At 39.3% G+C, this 25,188-nt stretch overlaps 1 protein-coding gene across 1 annotated transcript in view; it reads left to right on the forward strand.

Moving 5' to 3' along the window:
- shoc2 (SHOC2 leucine rich repeat scaffold protein) overlaps nucleotides 1-23,191 on the forward strand; it is a 117,778-nt gene extending 94,587 nt beyond the window's left edge. Inside the window, exons 7-9 of the mRNA XM_078565180.1 lie at nucleotides 5,442-5,579; nucleotides 13,398-13,515; nucleotides 18,563-23,191. Coding sequence (XP_078421306.1) covers nucleotides 5,442-5,579; nucleotides 13,398-13,515; nucleotides 18,563-18,771 — 465 coding nt within the window. The 3' untranslated portion in view covers nucleotides 18,772-23,191. The remainder of the gene's footprint in view (nucleotides 1-5,441; nucleotides 5,580-13,397; nucleotides 13,516-18,562) is intronic.
- Nucleotides 23,192-25,188: the final 1,997 nt, after the last annotated feature.

Here is a 25,188-nt window from a genome sequence, read left to right on the forward strand (position 1 = left end):
GTACAGTTGAAAGCTCTGAATGCCTTACAATTAACGTTATTAGTTAATGGCTGTATTTTATGCAAGGAGGGCCAACACACCAAACTGCATACTTAAGAGCATTGCTGTGTATTAAACACAAGAATACAAGAAATAGAAGGAGTAGTCCATACGGCCTGTTGAGCTTGCTCCACCGTTCAGTATGATCATGATTGATCTGGGGTTTCCATTCCACTTCCTTGCCCGTTCCCCATATCCTGTGATTCACTGAGAGACCAAATATCTGTCCATTCCAGTCCTAAATGTATTCAATAATGGAGCATCCACAACCCCCTCAGTCCTAAACGGTTCGCCCCTTATCCTGAGACTCTGTGTTTTAGATTCCCCGACCAGCGGAAACAATCTCTTGGCGTCTACCCTGTCAAGCCCTTACAGAATCTGTATATTTCAATGAGATCACCTCTCATTTTTCTAAACTTCAGAGAAAATAGACCCAATTTTCTCAACTTCTCATCATATGACAACCCCTCATCCCAGGGACCAATTTAGTGAACATTCACTATACCACCTACAATGCAAGTACACCTTAAATGTGGAGACCAAAACTGCATGCAGTACTCTGGATGTGGTCTCATCAAAACCCTATACAACTCTAGCAAGACTTATATATTCCTGTACTCCAATCCCCTTGCAATAAAGGTCAATATGTCATTTGCTTTCCTAATTGCTTGCTGTACCTGTGTTAACTTTAGCATTCTTTGTACGAGTACACCCAAGTTTCTTTGAACATCAACAAGTTTCTTATCTTTGGAAAAAATATTCAGTTTTTCTATTCCTTTGACCAAAATGAAACTTTACACCCCCCTATGTTATAATCCATCTACTGTCTTGTTGCCCACTCAGTTAACTTGTCTGTATCTCTTTACCACCTCTGCATCCTCCCCACAGCTTATCTTTCCACCTAGTTTGGGGTTATCAGCAAACTTAAATACATTATTCTCTGTCTCTTCATCTAAGTCATTAATATAGATTGTAAATAGCTGAGGCCCTAGCACTGATCCTTGTTGGTACTCCTGCTATTCACTACCTGCCAATATGAAAAAGTCCCATTTATGCCAACTCTGTTTCCTATCTGTTAACCAATCCTCTATCCATGCTAATATATTACCTCCAGTTCCACGCAGACTTAACTTACCTGTCAACTTTTTGTGTGGAACCTTGTCTAAAGCCTTTTGGAAATCCATGTATGCTACATTCACTGGCTCTCCTTTATCTACCTTATAGTTACATCCTCAAAAGAACTCCATTAATTTTGTTAAACAGGATTCCCTTTAGTAAAACTATGTTGACTTGTTGTAATCATACTGTGCTTTTCTAAGTGCATTGTTAATGCTTCATAATAGATTCCAGCATTTTTCCCAACAACTGATGTTAGGCTAACTGGCCTGTAGTCCCCTGCTTCTCTCTCCCTTCTCTTGAAAAGCAGAGTAACATTTGCCAACTTACAATCTGATAGGACCATTCCTGAATCCATTGAATCCTGGAAAATCACAGCCAGTGTACCCACTATCTCTGCAGCTATCTAGGGTGCAGGCCATCAGGCCCTGGGGATATGTTGCATTTTAATCCCTAAAGTTTCTCCAATACTTTTTCTCTGTTGATATTAATTTCCCTAATTTCCTTACTTTTTTTAGCCCTAGTTTACCATCTTTCTCTGGAGTGAAACTTTTGTCTTCACTGTGAAGGCAAACAAAATATTTGTTCAATGCCTCTGCCATTTCTTCATTCCCCAAAATAATTTCTCCTGTTTCTGATTGTAATGGGCCAATATTAACTTTAGCTACTCTTCCTTTTTATATACTTATAAAAGCTCTTACAATCTATTTTTATACTACTATCTAGCTTACTCTCATTCTACTTTTTTCCTTTGTATCAACTTTTTGGTTGCCCTTTGCTGATTTCTAAAACACTCTCAATCCTCAAACTTGTTACTGTTTTTTGCAATATTTTAAATCTCTTTTAATCTAATACTATGACTAACTTCCTGAGTGAGCCTCGGATGGGCCTGACTTGCTGAGTTTTTGTTTTTCCATGGAATGCATTTTTGTTGGACATTTTGAATTGTTTCTTGAAATGATTCCCACTGTTTATTTACAGCCACACCTTTTAGTCTATTTACCGAATTTACCTTAGCCAGTTCTCCCCTCATACCTATGTAATTGGCTTTGTTTAAGTTTATGATTCTTGTTTCTGATTGGAATATGTCATTTTCAAATTTAACCTGGAATCTCAATGGTATTATGATCACTATTCCCAGTGGATCTTTTACTACAACATTACTAGTTAACCCTGCTTCATTACATAATACTAGATCTAAGATAGCTTCATCCTTAGTTGGTTACAAAGCGTATTCAGAAACAGTCTCAAGAAACTGTCACGAAAACATTCCAAAAACTCATCATCTGGACCACTCTTGCAAAATTTGATTGCCCCAGTCTATATGAAGATAAAAGTGCCCCACAATTATTATATTGCCTTTGCTATAAGCTCCAATGATTTCTTGTTTAATGCTCTGTCCAATGGTATAACTACTGTTAGGCGGCCTATAAACTATTCCCACCAGTGTTTTCTGACTCTTGCTATTTCTAATTTCTACTCATACTGATTCTACTTCATAATCTTCTGAGTTCAGATCCCTTCTCTCTAAAGTCCTTATGTCATCCTTTACTGTCAGGGCTACCCTTCCTCCTTTACCATTTTGTTTGCCTTTCCAAAATATTCTGTGCCCTGGAATATGTATTTCCCAGCCTTCTTCACCTTGTAACAATATCTCTGTAATGATGATTAGGTCTAAATTGTTTATCTCTATTTGTATCACTAATTCATCTATCTTATTGCAGATGCTTCGTGCATTCAGATAAAAGAACTTTTTAAATTTCATTTTCTTTTACTTATATTCCCTGCAATGACCTTATTCATTGATGTACAATTTTGGTTAAACTCTGTCCCTTCCTGTTCCATTCTGCTTGTCTATACTCCTCCGATGCTTTGACCTTTCTCTTTGGATTTCTAAATCTCCTTTCGCCCAATTCCACACCCACCCTGTAAGTTTAAAGCCCTGTCCACAGCCCTAGTTATACGATTGGCCAGGACACTGACCCCAGCCATGTTCAAGTTTAGCCTATTCCAACACAATAGCTCAATCTTCCCTGAATGCTGATGTCAGTGCCCCATGAATTGAAACCTTCTTCCACACCACTCTTTGAGCTATGTGTTTTATTTTTCTAATCTGCTTGACCCTGTGCCAATTGGCATGTGGCTCAGGTAATAATCCAGTGGTTATTACCTTTGATCTGCATTTAATTTTGACCCTTAATCCTCAAATTTTCATAGGTAAAACCAAGAATGAAGTTCTGGTTTGTCAGTGGTTCCAATGTGGGCCATGACAACTGGATCCTCCCCCTCCCAATCCAAGTTCATCTCCAGCCTTGTGGAGATATCCTTAACCCTAGCATCGGGCAGGCAACACAACCTTTGGAGCTCCCAGTTGTGGCTGCAGAGAACAGTATCTATCCCCTGGTCTATACTGTCTCCTATCAGTACCACATTCCGCTTTGCTTCCTCTGCCATGGTACCATGGCCAGTCTGCTCATCCACCTTACAGTCCTTCTCCTTATCCCAAAGGTAGCAAGCACCTCTTTTGAACCTGTTGGACAAAGTTGGGGGCTGAGGCTCCTCCATCACTACCTGCTGGATCCCCATACCTGCCTGACTTGCTGTCACACCCTTCTGTCCCTGACCAGCGGACAACTTTAAAGATCTCTTAAGGGGTGTGACTACAGTGTCCAGGCAACTCTCCCCCTCCCTGATGCATCGCAGTGTCTGCAGCTCAGTCTCCAGCTCAATAACTGAGCCAAAGCTCCTCAAGCCGTTGTAACTTAACTGCAGACGTATTTGCCCTAGATCACACTGGTGACCAGGAACTTCCGTGTACCGCAATTGCAACATATCACCTGCCCTGCCATGTTTATTATGTGTTAATTAATTTATTATTTTTCTATAATTTAATAAATAAACCATACTATTCCCAATAAGCCTTACTATTGCTACCACAAAACCTTGCTCATAAAAACCTTAGTTATCAATAATTTCTACCGGCTCTTAAAAGATAAATGAGCAACCAACCAATCACCTACCTGGTTCCCTTTGATGTCACAGTTGATTTCCTCCGAACGCGGACAGTCCACAGACTGAGCCCCATCAGCAGCAGCACCAGTTTAGTTCTGTCTCGCCCCCTCCTGAACTCTTTTAAGCCTCTGGGTCTGCACTCTGTCTCAAATTCATGTTTAAATTTGAAGAAATTATATTGTGACCTTAGGGTCAAACTGCCTGGCCAAAAAAAATAATCCATTGTTAAGGACATTGTTAATTTTTTTCAAGAGGGAACAATTAACTTATACTGAAGTTAGCAAAGATGATTCCACACTTTTTAATTAAAAACAAATGCTTAAAACTTAGGGTTCCTAAGTTTTTGCATCTTACCCATCCCCTTGAAGTGAGAATTTTTAAAAAAAAAGCCTATTTCATGCTATTCTCATAATAAATAGAGGTCATCATTAGCAACATGGGTTTGGGGAGAAAGCTTTAATCTTCTTGTGGCAGGTGGAAGCAGACTGAGCCAGGACACTCCACGAATGGCCAGTCCTGTTTCAGTATACATCTGCAAACTCTGGTTTCCCTCATTATAAACTTGTCTGAATTCAGCCCTTCAATATAACTCAATCCGAAATCCTTCCTGTAAAAAGAAGACAAACGGCATTTCTGAAAAGTGACACCAACCTTGGAAAGATGTCAAGGCATAGTGACAGCATGCAAAGTCTTCTATATCTGTGGCGATGCATTTTGTTATTGATTTTATTTCTTTTTGTAACAGCACTGAATAAAATGACACACAAGCTAAACATAAATTTAGTCGGAAACATCAACTGCTTTATTCCTGTTCCATCAACATTCAGTCTTTCTGCTCCCTTACAAAAACTGTACCGAAAATGCTATTAATCCTCCTTACCCATTTTTCGTCAATCCTGATGGCTCAATTGCTCGCGCTCTAAAGATAAAGTTAACTTTTTTGATTCGAAATGGTTCTTGCTGATCTTGCCAAATAATACTTCCGTTACTATGTTCTACCACCATCAGCACCTCCAGTCCTTGTGTTCTAATATGGCTTCTGCTCCTAATGGTATCTTTCATTGTTCTCATGTGATGTGCTTTTGAATTGCCTCCTGTCCTGTTCAGTCTCGTCTTTTTTCTGGAAAGTTGCTTATCCAGTGCTCATTGTGTTATTAGTTTTCACAACTTTTTCACACCTGAGTGCTCCTTTAGTAAGCAAGTGGGAGACCCATAGGATAGTTAATGGTATAAAATTTAGAAATTTACTGACCCTTACAATGGTTTTTGTTTAGGTTCTCATCTTATCAAACAATCTTCTTAGAAAACTGCCACATGGCATTGGGCACTTAAGAAAACTGAGAGAGTTGGACTTGGAAGAAAATAAGCTTGAATCTCTTCCAAATGAAATTGCTTATCTTAAGGATCTGCAGGTGAGTGTTTTGAATTAAACTTCCGAGTCCAAGTAAACTAGCCTACCTTCCTTAATATTTTTGTCCATTCTGTGCTCGAGCTTATGCAATGTTAGCTCAGTCTTCAAAGTTTGCTTCATGTTTTGTTTCTTGGCAGTCACTGAGTTTGGAACCAGCGCATGTTCATTTTTTTTAAGAAAAACATAAAATTGCATAACTGCCTAATTGGAATGGTGAACTTTTGGAGTTGTTTATTTTATCCTGGATTTGCCATTGTAAATTTAACTGCAGTTGATGGAGTTTGAGATCTTCAGTGCCCCCTGAGGTCATTTCCCTCAACTGCTTTGGAAAGCACAGTATCAGGAGTTGCACTTGAGTTACTTGTTACAGTTCAGTAAGGTACAAAGTCACATAAATTCGTTATAAACTAAATTGAGAACATGTTTGGTTAACCCAGACAATAATGATATTAAATATCATGAAGTTTAAAGATAAAACTAGAATATGACCCCTAAATTAGTCAGAGCATTTGTATTTAGAACATTTATCCTTGATTTCTTTCTACTTGTCAAGTTTTATGTTGCATATTATGAGGGGGTAAACTATGTACATATATAATTGAATTACTTGTTCAATCGAGAAGAAAATGGTCACAAATATTAAGACTGTGCAAATTCAAAATTGGAAATTACTATTGCTAATTCAAAGCTTTTCTCATGAACTTTATAAAATGTCAAATTATCATTTAAATATCACAAAGTACCTCTGTAAAAACCTAATAATGGTTATGTGTAATTGTGGGAGATCATTTATTCCCTTTATCTTGTGTGGTGGAGTCAAGTTAATAGGACAACAGATCATAAATTTGGAATACAACTTGTGTTTATAGTGCTTTTAATGTAATAAAATGTTCCAAGGAGCTTTACAATTTATAAAACAAATTGACACCAAGCCACATAAGGAGATATTAGGCCAGATGGCCCAAAGCTTGGTCAAAGAGGTAGGTTTTATGGAATGTCGTAAAGGAGGAAAGTGAAGTAGAGAAGTGCATGCAAAGAATCCCAGAATGTGAGGTGTAGATAACTGAGGGTGCGGCCACTAATAGTGGAGCTATTAAAATTGCAGGTTTTCAAGAGTCCCAAATTAGATGAGCATGGGTATCTGAGGGTTGTGGGGCTGGAAGAGATTAGAGATGAGGAAGGACTAGGCCTTGATGGGATTTGAAAATAAGGGTGAGAAACTTAAAACCAAGGTGTTACGGAAAGGAGAAGAGGGGTAAAACTGAACTCCTTTATTCTCTTGCCATATATACGTAAGCAGAGGTATTTTCTTGTTTTAGAAAAACTAGGCTGTGGCGCTTATTCCAAAAGTCATTCGTTTGTGTAGCCAATTTTTAAAGTGACTCGTAACAAACTGTCTTAGGGTTAAATCGGGAGTTTAGTTTATTCACCATTCAAACCCGGGGCGATGATCGCAACTTGAAGCACATGCACAAGTATACAGTAAGGGGATGGGAAACAGTAAAAAGAACCACAGAAATGGATATCAGTTCACGTGACTTCGCGTCCAGAAAGTCCAAATCCAGAGGGATTTCCGTAAAGGAGAAGTTCCAGCTCAGGCAGCTTCCTGGCTGTACAGGAAGTGCAGAATTCCTTTAATTTGATGGCACCGCAGTGAGATGAGGTTGATATTCAGAGACTTGGTCTGCTTTGCAGGTGGTGGCCAGTGGCTTCCAGGCAAACAGGCTGCGAAGAGGGCTTGTTGGAGGCTGTGTGGTCAGCCTGGAGTCCTGCTGTCAGATCTTTGCAGGTTGGAGATAAATCAGCAGCATGATCTGCTTCTGAGTTCTCAGCTGTATATAGAGATTTTGAAATAGTCACTCGAGTCATGTGACCTCCTTCCTCCACAATGAGTTCATAAAGGGATGATTACCTGGTGCCTGGATCTGGCTTTTGTTTGGTGGCTTATAATGCCCCAGCCATTGGCCCCTGAAAGAGCCATTATCCATATTGATGACCCTGTTCCGGGAAGCTGTTGTCTTGGTAGATCCTCTGATTCTGCTAGAGGGGTAAGCTTATAAGAATGCAAATGGCTTCCATTTCCTTTCAATAGCTTATTTTTGAAATGGACCTTGACAGTCCCAGGTGTGAGATTCCATGAACAACCATGTCAGGGCATGTCTCCAGTGCAATTCATATAATGTCTTAGTGATCACCTTACAATTCCAGAAATCAGGTGACTCGGGTGGTGTTAAGGCAAAGCCAATGGTAAATGCTGAGCTCCTCAAATCCCAAAGGGAAACTTGAAACAGCTGCCACAACTTGTTTTGCAATTTGTTTAAATTTTGAGATGTGTGCCTTGAATTCAGTAGTAGTAAGACCACCAAATCTTATGGGTTTCTTACAAAACTAAATTAATCCTTTATTAATAGAAGAAATGATTTTAAATACATAGATCTACAAATTACTACTATGATAACTTCTAAATCCCCTAATTAATCTGACTCCCAGTTACACTTTTGTTAAGGCAACAGTAAGAGACACAGATTTTAAAAGACCCAGGCAAGGTGACACACATTCAATACCCTGAACCAGTCGAATTCAAAGTGAGTTTTCTTAACTTCAGTTTTTTGAAAACAGCAGCTTGAGGCATAGATGCTGAAGGCTTTTCACACTTTAGATCTTAAAAATGCCTACTCTTACTTACAGCCTTCACTCCTTTATACATATTTTCCCTTTTGAATGCAAATTCCCATTGTTTGACTATGTCTTTGGACTTTTATCTTTCTGATAAAAATCTCTCAGAGCACTAAGTTTTACCAGTAATCTTTGGGAAAAATAAACACACTTTGTAAACTTCACCTGGCTAGGTGACACATTTCACCCCTCCTTTGAAAACGATCTAATCTGGTTTATTTTAAAATGTCCTTTTACACTTTACATTCTAAACGTCCCCCATGTTTATCATGTTTACATTCAAAGCCTTCAGACCAGCTGCCTTTAATCCAATTTAGCTTCTCTCTCACAGACACAGAGACCACTATTTTACAATAAATTCCAATAACATGAGAATTATTATATCTTCCTGACAGGCAGCCATCCTTTGGTTCAGCAAAGTTCATTTTTAAATGAGCAAAAGGAATAAAGTTTGATTTACATAGCTTATCATTTCTTTCAGGCCTTAGGGACGTGTCAAAGGTGTTGCTTGACCGGGGGCCAGTGTAGGTCAATGAGTACAGGGTTGATGAACGGAACTTGCAAGTTTAAGGCATGGGAATGGAGTTTTGGAAGACCTCAAGTTTACGGAGATTAGATTGTGGGATACCAGCCAGGAATGCATTGCAATAGTCAAGTCTAGAGGTAATGAAGGCATGAATGAGGGTTTCAGCAGCTGATGGGCTCAGACAGGCAAAGCAAGCTGATGTTATGCAGGTGGAAATAGTTGGTCTTAGTGATGGCACAAATATGTTAATCGATTAATAAAATGTAAATTCAAATCTGGCTTTTGAGTTCAGAATTTTAAAATCTAAAGGTGGGACTTGCGTGTGAAGGTGATATGAATTCATTATGCAGTTAAATGATAAGTTGGTTAAATTGGAGTAATAGAGAGACAAACTTGAGGCTAAATGATGTTTTCTTACCCTTGATTTTTCCCTCAACTTAATTAAACAAATGCTGTAGGAAGCATAGGGAAATCTTCCTTCAGCAAATGCATCGAAACCTTGAATTAATAAACTTTGCTTATCCCCATGTATTCCAATGAATGTTCCCAAAGTTAATATTGAAGCTTCATCTTGTATGTTAATAGCTTACTTATAACTAAAATTATATCAAGGATATTATTTCAAAGTCGGAACACAATACTGAATAAGAGTACCATTAAAGGAAGTGCACTGACGAGTTCATCATGACACCATATTGTCAGCTGTGGCTCAGTTGGTAGTAAATCTCCTTTCTGACTGACTCAAAGTTGTAGCTTCAAGCCTCACTCCAGTATTTGAGCACAAAAAGATCTAGGTTCACACTTGAGTGAAGTACTGAGGGAATGCTGCATTGTCAAAGATGCTGTCTTTTGAATGAGACATTAAACAAAGGCACCATCTACTCTTGTTTTTATTCATTCAGGGGATGTGGGCCAGTATTTATTGCCCATCCCTAGTTGCCCTTGAGAAGGTGGTGGTGACATACCTTGAGCCGCTGCAGTCCATGGTTCACCCAGAGTGCTGTTAGGAAGGGAGTTCCAGGATTTTGACCCAGTGATTGCGAAATAATATATTTCCAAGTCAGGATGGTGTGACTTGGAGGGTAACTCCCAGGTAGTGGTGTTCCCATCTATCTGCTATCCTTGTCCTTCTAGATGGTAGTGGCCATGGGTTTGGAAGATGCTGTCTAAAGTGGACAAAAAAGATACCATAACATATATTGAAGAAAAGCAGGAGAGCTATTCCTGGTGTCCTGGCCAATATTTACCCCTCAATCAGCATCGCAGAAGCAAATTATCCAGTTATCATATTGGTGTTGAGAGAGCTTGCAAATTGGCTGCTATATTTCATATATTACAGCAGTGACAACACTTCACAAGTACATCATAGGCTGCAAAGTACTTTGTGATGTCCTGAGGTCATGAATGGCACTATTTTTTTAGGGTATGGGTGGGTAGGAATAAACAATGGTGACATTTGGGCTTTCTTCCAGCATTTTAAACTCGTATTACCATGAAAATGCTCTTTCCTTATGCGGACTGGCATCTTTGAAGAACTGAAATTTGCTCCTCTTTTTCATGAAATGAATGCAGCAGTGTGCCATGGGGCTAATGATGTTTTACTGCAGTAGCGTGTACAGGAGACTAAATGCACTGCCCCCTACACTCTATAATCCATGGTAACAGAGTGAATATCTCATTGTCAGTCTATCGTGGCAGGCTAAAATTAAAAATACTTTTATTTGCAATCAGGATAATTACATAAAAGCAGCAAATGTTTGACAAGCAATGAGTCGTAGAATATTTGACTTGCAGAATACTTAAACTACTCCAAAGAGAAGTCAAAACCTCTGACGACACATTGAAGGATAACCACCTCGCAATCCATCTTAGCCCTCAAAGCAGAGGACTAAAGTGCTTTTACAAAAATTTCTGGGACCTCTAAGACCAGGTTTCCTCTGAAATTCTTTATGGTAGACAAATACTTTATCTCGCACACCTACATATGGTGTAAATGGCAGCCTCTTCTTTTTGAGTTGTTCTTTTAACCTAACTTTCAGGACAATAATTCTAAACATTCTATGCAGGCTTGCTTGCAGTAATGTTTCAGAGGTATGTGGCAGATTCTGATGTAATTAACTTATGAATACTGGAAATGATATCTAAATCAATGATTACAGTATGGGCTGTGTGGAGTCGTGTCCATATTTGCAGACGACGCCAAACTAGGCATGGTAAAAAGTCCTGAGAATCGAAGGAAACTGCAAGAAATTACTGATAAGATGGTGGAGGTGGCAAATAGAATTTAATGTCAGTAAATGAGGTAGAACATTTAGTTAAATATAGGAGTAATTATATTTTGGGGATGGGAGGAGATGTTGAGTGCAAAAGAGCAGAGGGATTTGAGAGTTTTAATTCGAAAGATATGAAAAACATTAAAGAAGCTAATGGATTCTGGGTTTTATGACAGGAGGTTTGAACATGATAGTTGAGATGTATTGGTGAATCTATATAAAACTTTAGTCAGACCACTATGCAGTTTTGGGCTCCACACTATAGGAAGGATGTTGAGGCAACAGTTTGTGTAGCACAGATGCATTAAAATGCTCCCTGGCATGAGGAAATATAAACATGTGGAAAGATCGTAAAAAGCCTGTGCGGTTTTAATTTCAGCAAGAGCGATTAAGAGAATTTGACTGTGTAAAATTATGGATAGCATAAGAACCAGAGTAATTCCGGCAGTTGAGAGATCCTTAAACAGAGAGCAGAGATATAAAAGGAGAATTTGTAATTTTATTGTGCTTTTCACAACACAAGACGTTGCAAAGTATTTCACGCTAATGAAGTGTCGTCGCTGTGGACAAATAGCAGCCAATTTGGGTATAGTATTGTCCCAGGAACAACAATGTCATAAATAAACTATTTAATCTGTTTTGGTGGTGCTGATTGGGAGATTCATGTTGATCATGGCAACAGAAGAACTCCTCTGTTCTCTTTGAATAGTTCTATGGGATATTTTATGTCAACCTTGGAGGGTAGAAAGACCTTATTTAACAGCACATCCAAAAGACCATATCTCCAACAGTGCAGCCCTTCCTCAGCACTGCAATGATGTATCAGTCCAGATTGTGCTCAAGCCTCTGGATAGGACTCAAACCCGTGACCAATTTACTCAAATGCTAGGGTGCCACCACTGAGCCACTAAATTGAGATTTTAAATTTGCACCGAGTTGAGAGGCTGTGGAAGGCAAAACCTGTTTGTGATTAAACCTGCGGCTATATCCGCATTTACGAATAGGTTGAAGGAAAGTGGAATAAAGGGAAATGGGGTGACCACGTGGATTAAGACGGTTGCTCATGGGGAGGTCAACACCAACATTGGCTTAACAGCCTGTTGTGTTGTAACCTTTGTCATTATGGGGCAATCAGCTAGGATCAATGGCTTCCCCATGCCTGTTTTGTATCTTTTGTTTATTTGCAGCACCGAGATACTAGAGCCTTCTCTTAGCCACAGATATTTGAAGTCCATCTAAAATCATATTTTTTTTAAAACTAGACATTTTCTAGTTTGAAGCATAATGGAGCTCTGCTTCTTTCAGTAGAAATTCTGCACAGAATTGAAAGGTTTTGTATTCCTTACAGTGTCCTAGTTTCTGACCTCAAACCCAAGCCTGCACTATTGCTCAACTGATGTCTTTTAAAATATCTTTTTTTCAAAACCTATTGCACATCATTAGGGCTTGAGGGTTATTTCTCATAAGAATTGTGTCAAAGCATGCTGTGGTTAAACTTAGAATCTTACAGAAACATGGTAATGTAGTTACACTGATGCAGTGTATAAAGCTGACTTTAGCAGCATATAGTAAGATGGCAAATATAATTTCAGATATAAGTAGTACCCTGGTACTCTTGTTATAATGTATCCAATTATAGTGTACCTAGAGTCATGTGTCTTCAGTTAGCTTTGTAATCCTTGTTGATGAGGGACTTGATTGCCTTTTCACTGAATGTTTTAACATTTTTGGCAGAGTCTCAAATGTTCTTTCGTGCTAACTGTGTTCTGCAATGATTTGTGTTTCCTTTGTGTTAGGAAGATTATTATCAATTTTGGAAAAAACTGTTACAATTTTATTAATGCTCTGGTTAGTTACTAGTTGCATTTATTTGTAGCTTTGAACTCTTATCAAAATGAAATGTTAGGACTTCAGACTCAAATCTGTCAATAGGCTTCTGTCAATATTTTAGTCTTCACTAATGTAATTTTTCTGTAGGACAGTATTACAGTTCATTTCCAGCTAACTGCAGAAAGTTGTAAAATATTTGATAATTTCTTGTTATTTAGTCCCACTTGCTGCATTCCATGTAATATGTTGAGGTGTCACGCTTGAATTTCATTTAAAATCTTCTTGAAATTATTCAGCACTAGCTTAGCTAACTTTAAATATAGCCTTTTCAGTTCCTCATCACATCCCAAATGCATACAAGTTAACTTGGGAACAATTAGCAATATTGAAGTAGGGTACCCATTTGTCTTGGTGGAGGTTGCTTCACTTGTCTAATATCTGAACCTGAAGCACCTTGAGTTATTTTTCAGGCTTTCAGTACATGTAGTTGAAACGATAAATATTTCTCCAACAGAAACTGGTCTTGACCAACAATCAGCTGACTACGCTTCCTAGAGGGATCGGTCACCTAACCAGTCTGACTCATCTTGGCCTGGGAGAGAACTTACTTACTCACTTACCTGAAGAGATCGGTAAGTTCATGGTCTATAGTTCACAACTTCAAAATATTGCACCCTGAAATAGCATGCATGAAAATTCCATTCATAGTGCCTTTATTGTAATTTTAAATGTTGTGCCCCTTAAAGTGGCAAATGTTATTGCTGGAAAATGGAACACTTGCAAAGACAGGTCACCCAGTCAGCACCAAGCACCCTAGCTTATGTGCCTTCATTCTGTCCCAGCAATGACCTTTGTCCTTAAAAGAGCATTGCGTGCTGCTCAATTAAACATCTGTACTCATTTCCTGTACAAACCACAGCAGCACCTCTTCTCTCTTTGGGGCTCTCTCTCCCCCTCTCTCGTTGGGGCTCTCTCTCTCTCCCCCCCCTCTCTCTAAGGGGTTCTCTCTCTCCCCCTCTCTCTTTGGGGCTCTCTCTCTCTCTCCCTCTCTCTCTTTGGGGCTCTCTCTCTCTCCCTCTCTCTCTCTTTGGGGCTCTCTCTCTCTCCCTCTCTCTCTCTTTGGGGCTCTCTCCCTCCCTCTCTCTCTCGTTGGGGCTCTCTTTCTCTTCTCCCTCTTTCTCTCTTTGGGGCTTTCTCTCTCCCTTTCTTTGGACCCCTGTGTTTGGGGCTCTCTCTCCGTCTCTCTATCTCTCTCTCTCTCTCTTTAGGCTCTCTCTCTCTCTTTGGGGCTCTCTCTCTCTTTCTCTTTGGGGCTCTCTCTCTCTTTCTCTTTGGGGCTCTCTCTCTCTCAGGCTCTCTCTCTCTCTCTCTCTCAGGCTCTCACTCTCTCTCTTTGGGGCTCTCTCTCTCTTTGGGGCTCTCTCTCTCTCTCTCTCTCTCTCTTTGGGGCTCTCTCTCTCTCTCTCTCTCTCTCTTTGGGGCTCTCTCTCTTTGGGGCACTCTCTCTTTGGGGCACTCTCTCTCTGGGGCACTCTCTCTCTCTTTGGGGCACTCTCTCTCTCTTTGGGGCACTCTCTCTCTCTTTGGGGCACTCTCTCTCTCTTTGGGGCACTCTCTCTCTCTCTTTGGGGCACTCTCTCTCTCTCTTTGGGGCACTCTCTCTCTCTCTCTCTCTTTGGGGCACTCTCTCTCTCTCTCTCTCTTTGGGGCACTCTCTCTCTCCCTCTCTCTTTGGGGCACTCTCTCTCTCTCTTTGGGGCACTCTCGCTCTCTCTCTTTGGGGCACTCTCTCTCTCTCTTTGGGGCACTCTCTCTCTCTTTGGGGCTCTCTCTCTCTCTTTGGGGCACTCTCTCTCTCTCTTTGGGGCACTCTCTCTCTCTTTGGGGCACTCTCTCTCTCTCTTTGGGGCACTCTCTCTCTCTCTTTGGGGCACTCTCTCTCTCTCTTTGGGGCACTCTCTCTCTCTCTTTGGGACACTCTCTCTCTCTCTTTGGGACACTCTCTCTCTCTCTTTGGGACACTCTCTCTCTTTGGGGCACTCTCTCTCTCTCTCTCTCTCTGGGGCACTCTCTCTCTCTCTCTCTCTCTCTCTCTTTGGGGCACTCTCTCTCTCTCTCTCTCTCTCTTTGGGTCACTCTCTCTCTCTCTCTTTGGGTCTCTCTCTCTCTCTCTCTCTCTCTCTCTCTTTGGGTCACTCTCTCTCTCTCTCTCTCTCTTTGGGTCACTCTCTCTCTCTCTCTTTGGGTCACTCTCTCTCTCTCTTTGGGTCACTCTCTCTCTCTCTTTGGGGCGCACTCTCTCGCTCTCTTTCTCTCTCTTTGGGGTGCACTCTCGCGCTCTCTCTCTCTCTCTTTGGGGCGCACTCTCTTTTTGGGGTGCTCTCTCTCTCTTTGGGGTGCTCTCTCTCACTCTCTCTATGGGATGCTCACTCTCTGTCTTTGGGCTCCTCTCTCTCTCTCTCTCTTTGGCCCTCTCTGTCTCTCTCTTTGGACCCCTGTGTCTGTCTCTCTCTCTCTTTGGAACTCTCTCACCCCCCCATCTCTCTCTCTTTCTCTGGCCCCTCTCTCCCCCCCCCCCCCCCCCCCCCCCCAAACGCTAAACGCTCTCTCCCTCTCTTTGGGTCTCTCTCTCTCTCTCTCTCTCTCTCTTTGGGCACCTCTTTCTCTCTCTGGAACCCTGTGTCTGTCTCTCTCTCTCTCTTTGGACCCCTGTGTCTCTCTTTGGAACTCTCTTTCTCCCCCACTCTCTCTCTCTCTCTCTCTCTCTCCCTCGCTCTCTTTGAGGCTCTCTCTCTCTTTGGGGCTCTCTCTCTCTGTCTCTTTGGACCCCCTCTCTCTCTCTATCCCCCCCCACTCTCTTGCTCTCTCTGCCCCCCCCCCCCCCCCCCCAGTCTCGCTCTATGGCCGCTCTCGCCCTCTGGCCCCCTGTCCACGACTGCATGTCCTCTCATTGGACTAGAAACGTACTGCTGTAGAAAATTATCTTGAACACATTCCAAGAGCCCTCACCCCACTTGTCCTTTTGTATTATTCCTATCCTAGTCTATATTTGGATAACTGAGACCCTCCATTATGATTACTCTATAACTTTTGCACCTCTTTGTAATTTCTTTGAAAATTTGTTTCTCCACAGCCCTTCCACTAGTTGGTGTCTGTATACTACACTAGTCATGTTATTGCACCTTTCCCATTCCTTACCTCTAGCCAGAGAGATTCTGTCCTTGACCCCTCTGGCACATCCTCTCCTTCCAGTCCTGTAATGCCATCTTTCACCAATATTGCCACTCACCCTGCCCCGTCCCCAACCCCAACCACTTTTTCTTTTCCTGCCTCCAGTTCTGCTCTGCCTTGCCCCTTCTCACGTTCATTTAACTCCCCAGCTCTGCTCTCTCTGTGTCTCAGTCTCTGTCCCTCCCTCCCTCCCTTGTGGAGGAGTCAAAAGAGGCGGTGGTGAGGTAGAGCTGGGTGGCATCAATGTAAATTTTAAAACTAATGTTGTGCTTTTGGATGAAATCACTGAGAAGCAGAATGTTGATCCTTGGGAGTCACCAGCAATAATGCTACAGAAGTTTATATGATGACGACGAGAATAGATTATGTTTCAGTTGACAGTTTGTTCCAATTTTTAAATGTGTTATTTGACGCGATGTGGGTGTAGATGGCAGGGCCAGCATTGTTGCCAAACCCTAACTGCCCTTGAACTGAGCGGCTCAGGCCATTTTGGGGTGCATTTAAGAGCCAGCTGCATATCAGTAAGTATAAGGAGCACTAGGGGTCCCAATTTTAAACAAAAACAAAAAATTCTGGTAAGGTCTGGCAGCATCTGTGGAGAAAGAAAGAGTTAACGTTTCGAGTCCATATGACTCTTCCAGAGCTGACGAAATGCCAGCAATTTTTGTTTTTATTTCAGATTTCTAGTATCTGCAGTATTTTGCATTTGTCCCAATTTTAAATTGTGTATAGCCAGATCTAGGTTAGGTATCAGAAGATAGGTTCACTATTGGGAAAATAATTCCAGAACAGGTTGCTGTGTTGTGTTGTGTGGTGGACACTAATTGCTGAATTCCTTCAAGCAAGAGCAGAACTTGTTTCATATTTAGGGTGGACATCACAAGTAAGTAGGCCTAACAGCATCTGTGGAGAGAAAGACAGTTAACATTTTGAGTCCGCATGACTCTTCAGAGCGCTGAAGAAGAGTCATGTGGACTCGAAACGTTAACTGTCTTTCTCTCCACAGATGCTGTTAGACCTGCTGAGTTTTTCCAGCATTTTTTATTTTTGGTTCAGATTTTCAGCATCCGTAATATTTTGCATTTATCACAGGTAGGTACTTTAGGAGCTAGTTCCATCACTAAGCCAGAGAAGAATTTTCCAGATTTTTTTTCCTTCATTAGGCTTAATTTTTTTATCTTGCCTCTCTGTTTTCAGGGTGGGGTTACATCTTATGGCATACACAAGGGATTGTAATTGTGTGGGACAGGCTAGATAGACTAGAGGTGCTTTATCTGTCCACCATTGTTCATACATTCAATATCCCTTGCAAGCTTATTCTCGTATTCCGTTTTGCAGCTCTTTCCACTTTTTGTTATCTGTTTGCTCAGTATCCAAAACTCAATGTGGAATCACTACTTTTCTTTCAACTGGTGTATAATCACTTTATGGATTGAACTGAGGGCAGCTGTTTCAAACTTTGTGAAGGACGCACTGCAGGTATTCACACATTCCTGGCATCCTTTAAATATTGACACACTTCAAGGAAACTCTAACATGAATGCCAAAAGAAAACCTTGCTGCTGTTGCAGAAAACATTATGTAGAGCAACTGAAATGATGTCTTGGAAAACAGACAAATATATTAAGATACAGATATCTGACCTAGCTGATTTCTTGATTTCACTCATGGACCTGCTTAAGCTATTGTGTGGTAGAATTGATAAAGGTGCAGCAAATAATTAAGCCAAATAGGTGCTTTAAATAGTGATTTTTCAGAATTTCAGGAACCTGTATTGTTTTTAAATAGTAAAGCCACTTTACGTTAGATTACTAATGCTCTCCAGTGGTCAGAACCAGGCGCACGCCCGAGTGTAAAATGACACGCCATGACGTCGGGTGAGCGCCCCGACATCATCATGCAGTCTCGCGACACTTTGTTCAGCGGGCACGCGCCAGAGTTGGCTACGCACCCATCGACAACTAAAAGGCCTATTAAAGCCATTAAGAAGCTAATTAAATTCAAATTTACGCTGCCCATCCAACCTAACGGCTGACAGGCAGGCGAAAAGGCCAAGCAGCCTTTACGTTTTTTAGGAAACCTCATCCACTGGCATAATATATTTATGCATAAAGCATTCTCAGAAGTGTTAAAATGGGGTATACATTTTAATTGTTTACTTGTGTTATGGATGCCTTCTTCCTTACCTTTCTACTTCCTTACTGAACTTACTGACATAAAACCTAACTTTAGTCTTTGACGCGAATCCATTGACTTGAGTTTGCTGGTTAAGTATTGTACTTCAGAAAAAGAATCAGTGATCCATTGAGTTTCTTTCTTAATTTAACTGTCTTACTCCCCATTAGTTGAGAATGGTTTTAGACCAAATGTACAATCTAACCTTTATATAAGTCGCATATCCAATACAAGAGATTAATTGCATTAAACAAACACTTGGATATTTTGCAGGTACACTGGAAAATCTGGAGGAGTTGTATTTAAATGATAATCCAAACCTGCACAGCCTTCCTTTTGAGCTGGCACTCTGCAGCAAGTTGTCCATCATGAGCATTGAGAACTGCCCACTCAGCCACCTCCCACCACAGATTGTAGCTGGTGGTCCGTCCTTCATCATCCAATTCCTGAAGATGCAGGGCCCTTATCGGGCCATGGTCTGACTGTATGGAAATGTTGCATACACTGTACAAAATATAAAATGCATTATTGTCATTATATATAAAAGCAATTTTACTAAGACTGCAGTATGTGTTTCTGGTAATAGAGGAATCGTAGCCATTTAGAATTTTTTTTAAAAACCTGTAAAGAATTACAGTGCTGGATAGAGGTTTCCTCGCAGAATTAAATGGATGTATGTTAATGTGAGAAGTACGGTTTTTTGTGGGGGGTGGGAGTCTTGCAAAATTGTAAGCATGTTTTTTTTTAAATAGTGTGCATTTACGATGCTGTTCTGTGTATTTAATACACAGTTTAGTATTTTCTTTACAATGAACTCTTTTGTGCTCAAAACGACAGGTGTAGGACCTGGGGAATCCCAATCTGAAGAAATAGGTGCCAACCGCAGACTTGGTTTTTCCTGCTAGTTATCATGCACCTTTGTTTTTCTAAATCAAATCCTGTTCATCATTGCAAAAGCCTGTAAATGCTACGTGTCCAGCATCTTCCTTCATGCCTCAGTCTAATTCAGTGGTTGATGAAAGTTAGACTGTGAAGTCTAAAGATGGAAGGGAGGATTTAGGGAAGGATTAGGAGAAAAGGCTGATGAATAAAGGGAAGAAAAATGTAAGGAAAGCTATACCATAAAAGATTGAGAACTCTCAAGAAACATATGACAGCAAAGGATGGAAAGAAAAATAAAACCAAAGACAGAAATACAAAAAGGAAAGTAAATTGAGTCAAAGGATAGAAAGATTAAACAGTCTTCTCCCTACCAAGTGTTTTGTATATTTGAAAGAAACTACTTGATTTGATTTTCTGGGAGGAAAATCTTTTCCTTAATTTTGCTGAATTCTTGATCTTGTCCATAATTTTTATAGTCACCAAGATTAGCACTTGATTTGAACAACATTGTGATGCTGACAGGCAATATGCATATAATATGGATATACTGGCCATACAGCACACTGCTTCATAGTTTACCTGTATTATGACCTCTCTAGTATAGACAGCAATACAGCTTTTAAAGTTTGTTACTCATTATTTTATCATTTTGTTGCATTTGAAGGTAGAAATGTAAGTTTCAAAGCAAAGCAAACGGATGGTCTCAGACTCAGCTAACATTTTCCTAAATGACTCAAGGGAAGGGTTCACATTTAATATACATGTAATTTTTTTCTCATATAAAGCCTGAATCATTTTGGGCCCTGGATACATACAAATTTATTCTCACTCCCCCAAAGTCCTGTGACAAAACCACCTTTTACTCAATACTTTTACAGCTTGAAAGCATGTATGTTGATGTGTCAAGTCTGTTCAAGTAATCAAAGGTTTAGTATTTTTACCTGTCCTTGTTGCATCTGTGCATGAAGCTATGTACGGAGGGCTAATTTTCCTCGTACTGTACATTTTTTGCTGCTGCATGTATTTTTCAAAATGCTTTTATGTGTGGGCTAATCAAGTGTGAGCAGTTTCCTTTTAGTCTCAGTTAATGTGAATACTAGTGCAGTAGAACCATGAAAAATGTCATGATGTTTTTAGGAACCCTTCTATAAATAATGAGATGCACATAGTATTGATATAAGCTAGCCTTTCTGTCCAGTATTCACTTGAAGAATGTTCCACAGTTGGAAATGGTTAATTCATTCTCTGTATAGGCTAATACCAGTTGCCTTTTAAGTTAGTGTAGACATATTGCATGTTGTCAGCAACTTTTTGGATACAGGAAGGCTCTTAAATCATGAGATTTGCACTCCTCTATATCAAAATATTGCTGCATTTTAAGGCTTGAATTTCACTGGTAAACTGAAAAATTTGCAGTTTTTTTCACTTCCCTTTCAAAAGTTGGCAAAACTGAGGTTACACTGAAATGAAACCACTTGTGTCTTCTGTAGCAGTTAGGCGATGCTCATTAATGAGTGAGTTGTCATTTGTCTACAATTTGCTGTTGCTCTTGACTAATCCAGGCCTGTGTTAGTGGGTGTCCACTTGAGTCTTGCATGAAAACATTGTGAGCTTATTGACCAGGTTAATGCATTGTGTGTTGTCTTATTCCTTCTAAGGGATAGTACAGTCCTGCAAAATTTACAAGGCAGAAATTGATTCTCAGCAAACCAAGGGCTATTTTATGAGTATCCGATATAGTAGCAACTGTTGAATGATTTGCAAGCAAGACCACAATTTGGAAAACTATCAAAAGGGCCAATTTATTGGAGGAGTCCTTAGCAGTTGTAGACACCTAAATTATCCCCTATTCAGTTTCTATCATGAAATTCGTACACCTCTTTTCAGCTTGACACTAGAATATAGAATTTTACGGCATAGTTTAAAAAAAAATTAACTCCAATGGTGAAATTGTAAATTAGCATCCACAATGAAACCTATTTAAGTTTCAAAAAAATTACAGTAGAGCAGTATTCTTTAGATTGACTGCTGACGATTGTGTCCCTGTGGGCCTTGTCGAACAGTTGTTCCACCTAAACCCTTTCTCCCCAATATATGTTGAGTAGACCGTATTTGTTCAATTGTAAAGAAGCCACCAATGCAAAACATCATTGATTTGTACTATGAATTTGAGCATAATTGACCAAGGCTGCTGTGCTTGGTGTTCTAAGCTTTGCCTTTGACCCCCAGTATTCTATGATTTAGAAATTTTAATATGCAGGAAGGATGAAAGTGTAAAGCTTTTTGTATTTAAAACATGTCAAACAAAAAAAAATTGATTCTACACAGCAACATACTTATAAGTGCAGTGGACATTTTAAACTGAAATTCAATGTAATTGTGGTTATTCCAGTGTATGAACTGTAGGGTGCAAACTATAGTTTATGGAACATTAGGAGATTGAGTGCTACGTGGTCAGTTTTATTTTATTATCTAAAGTCTGTTGCAGATGTATGTATTAATGTCTCTGGGTTTTTTTTTTTCAGTACTGTCTGTCTGTCTCTTTGCTTTGTTGTAGAGCATGATCTGTTTTTACATGTCACTGAGCAAGAATGAAAAAATTATTAGCACCTGATAACTCTTTCTTCTGATCCATGGTGAAGCCTAACAAAAACTTTGTGCTTCTGGTTTTATTTAAAACAAAATGGCCCCAAGTTTTTCAGCCATACAGTGAAATTTTAAATCTGCAGTATTCACTTTATTGTTGTGTTCACTGGTACTTTAAAGTAAGAATGGAAAATACTCCCTTTTAGCTTTGACCACACAGTTGAACTTTTTATAAATATATTTTTGGGATTTAATGAAAAAAATTGTTAAACTGCGTAATCATTAATACATCATTTCTGACCTCTTGACTGCATGACGGCTAAGGTGAGGAATGTTATATAGTTTTTTTTCGTGCTTTGTGCTGTTACCTGACGGAAAAGAAAATACACTTTAGAATATTAGTAAAATATGTTGTAAAAACATTAGCACAGCTGCTTTATCAAATTAGTTTCAGAATTCATAATTTCTCACAGGTTTAGGGTGTGAATGGTGAAAAATGTGCAGTTAAAGATGGTGTCGTAGCAACTGTTGTGTCCAATAAACTGAAGTGTTAGATCTTTGCGGTTTTAGCAATTGCTAATACTTTGGATGGCTGCTGCCTTTGCTGTCTACTACAGTTTTAATACTGTGGCTCCTACATAAAGCTGCATTAGTATTATCTAAAATACAGCATTTGAAAATAAAGTTGAGCAGGGAAAGCAGCTTAGTAAGTCACATAATACAAGACACATCTTGAATTTAAGTGCAATTTAAATAAAGGATTTTATACAAGCATATCCCTAAAGGCAGCAAGTAACTCATCAATTATTCTGCACCAGCCCTTGTTGATTTTTGGAGAAGCTAATTTGGCTAACTAAACCAGTATGTCTATAAATAATGGTTCGGTTACTTTGCCTACCTTTTTTTGGCAGGCCTTTTACCAGATAGCACAAAATATTTTTGTTTGGTAGTATAATCAGACCATTAGATTCACACACCAAAATTAAGAATGTACAAACTGGTAAACAAACGTTTTTAAACAAATTGTCAATTATCTATATTAAAAAAATTGCCTTTTTGTTTGTTTTTATAAAGGTCATTCAATGTATCAGTACATTCATTATAAATAGCAAATTTGTAAATGAGCTGTTGAGTCTTTTGCAACTGTTGCATGTTTTTTTTTTAAAAGGCTTAAAAGTGTACAATTGACTTTGATCCTTGGGTGTGGGGAAGGGGGTGATTTTTGGCTGCTGTTTTGGAAGGAACATTCACTTCCGCTATAACGTTAAAGTAAGATCATTAATATTTCTGTTCAGGTAAGAATATTAAGACAAATATCACAGGTGATAATTGTATATCTGATTTGCTATTTCATTTTGCACACAAGCAGTTGACATTTAAATGTGTTGCCAATGTTTCTGGTGTAAACAATATTAAACTATTTACTGAAACTTTCATGTTTCTACAATGTGTTAGTTGATCCAAGAAATTGGAGGAACCTGCTGAATAATGTTGTCTAATTCTATAAATGTATACATGTAAGATTCAAAAGCTGAATACGAAAATTGACTTTCTTAAACACACTTTTTCATAGATCACTTGAGATTTTTCAAAACGTTTTTCCAAATCCAATTTTTTTTTAAAGTATCGAACAAAAATTCTTTGCATGTTTCAAAATATATTTTAAGTTACGATCATCAAGGCCGGTTCTTATTCTTAAAATTCAATTGAACAAGCAGGGCACTTAAAAGAAAGTCAAGTTTCCTGACAATTCATAGCCATTTGCACAGATCACAGATACCACTTTTATCACCGTCAGGTGCTGATTTGACCCCTAGCTATTTTATAAAGAAATTAAAATATATTTATTTTGCTTCCAACCACTTACCTGGCTCTAATGATGAGATAAAAATTATTGAAATTTATGCAACAGGTAAATAATTGTGACCTTTAGTAAATGACCAATGACAATCTTCAGGAGTCTATCAGCATTGCTGCCCTTGTTCCATGTTTAACTAGGATTGAAGGCTGTTCAATAACAAATCCATTTTTTTTTCTTTTCCTGCTGAACATGGTATCCAGAGATGTTACGCGTATTGCATCTGCGATTTTGGCACAGCCTGCAATGTGTATAATGATGCCACATTTTTAGGCCTGATTTGTGGCAAGAAAACAATGAGAAAAGTTCAGGGATGTTTTCCTTCAAACCCAAAACGGAATTATTTTGCAACAACAGAAATCCAAGTCACTTGAAATTAATAAAAGCTGTTTTCAATGATCTCTACCTATAGAAGCAGTTTTAGTAATGTGTCCTATAAAAATAACTAAGATTATTTTCTTATCCCTTACCCTTCCAAAAAAATCAATCACTTCCACTTTTATGCTCCTGTGAAACAGTATGAAACAGTTCTCTGCGTTGTTCTCTTCTCCCGTCATCAATATACTGTGTTTAGTTGCCTGGTTACTTTGGTCCTAGCTAAGTAGACAGATTCCAGCTCTCTGGTTTTGAGCTTTATTTTGTATCCAATAATGCTATCAGGCAACCCTCACTTGAATTTTAAAATCGATTGTTTGCGAGTTGCATTTAAAACAAGTGTCGATAGCAGTAACTATTTTTGTTACCTCACCTAAAACTGGTACACATCAAAATTGCTTAATGTACTCAAAACCATTCAATGAACCAAAACCAGACTTTTTTCACAGTATGCAATGTAACCTTCATTTTTTTTAAAGTAAACATTGGAACGTTCCACTATTAGAACATGATCAACAATTACCTAATCTTCCAACTATGTTTTGTCCAAGCATGCGTCATATGACCTTACATTGGAGGAAGCCTATATCACTTGTGATTTAACTTGGCCCTTTTCCGCCTTTTAAGTTACAAATATTTCCTGATTCCTATCATTGTACATTGTTCTTGGTTGTACTAATGTTTTATGCATATTGGGTTATGAAGAGTTAAATACTGTTAGTTCAGCAGTAAGCAAGCAATGACTTGCATGCTGGATGAGTACAGTATTCTTTGAGGTGGAGCGGAGGAGTGTTACAATGTTGATTCCAGATCCAGCATCATCTGTTCGCCTGGCTCAGGCTATAGTTTAAAATCAAAAACCAAATATACATAAGAAAATTCTACATTGTAGTTGTCAATTTAGTCACTTGAGATTCTATTTTAAAAATTATATGTAGCTGCTGATTATTATATTTAGTGTGTAAAATAGATATGAGTAGCATAGAATCATAATGATTCCAGCACAGAAGGAGGCCATTTGGCTCGTTGTCTGTGCTGGCTCTCTGAAGGAGCAATTCACCTCGTGCCACTTCCCCTGCCTTCTTCCAGTAGTCCTGCATATTCTTCCTTTTCAGATAATTTAATTCCCTCCTGTATGCTTTGATTGAATATGCCTCCACCACCCTCTCAGGCAGTGCATTCCAGATACTAACTATCC

Source organism: Cetorhinus maximus, chromosome 20 (genome assembly GCF_964194155.1).
Source record: "Cetorhinus maximus chromosome 20, sCetMax3.hap1.1, whole genome shotgun sequence".
NCBI lineage: Eukaryota > Metazoa > Chordata > Chondrichthyes > Lamniformes > Cetorhinidae > Cetorhinus > Cetorhinus maximus.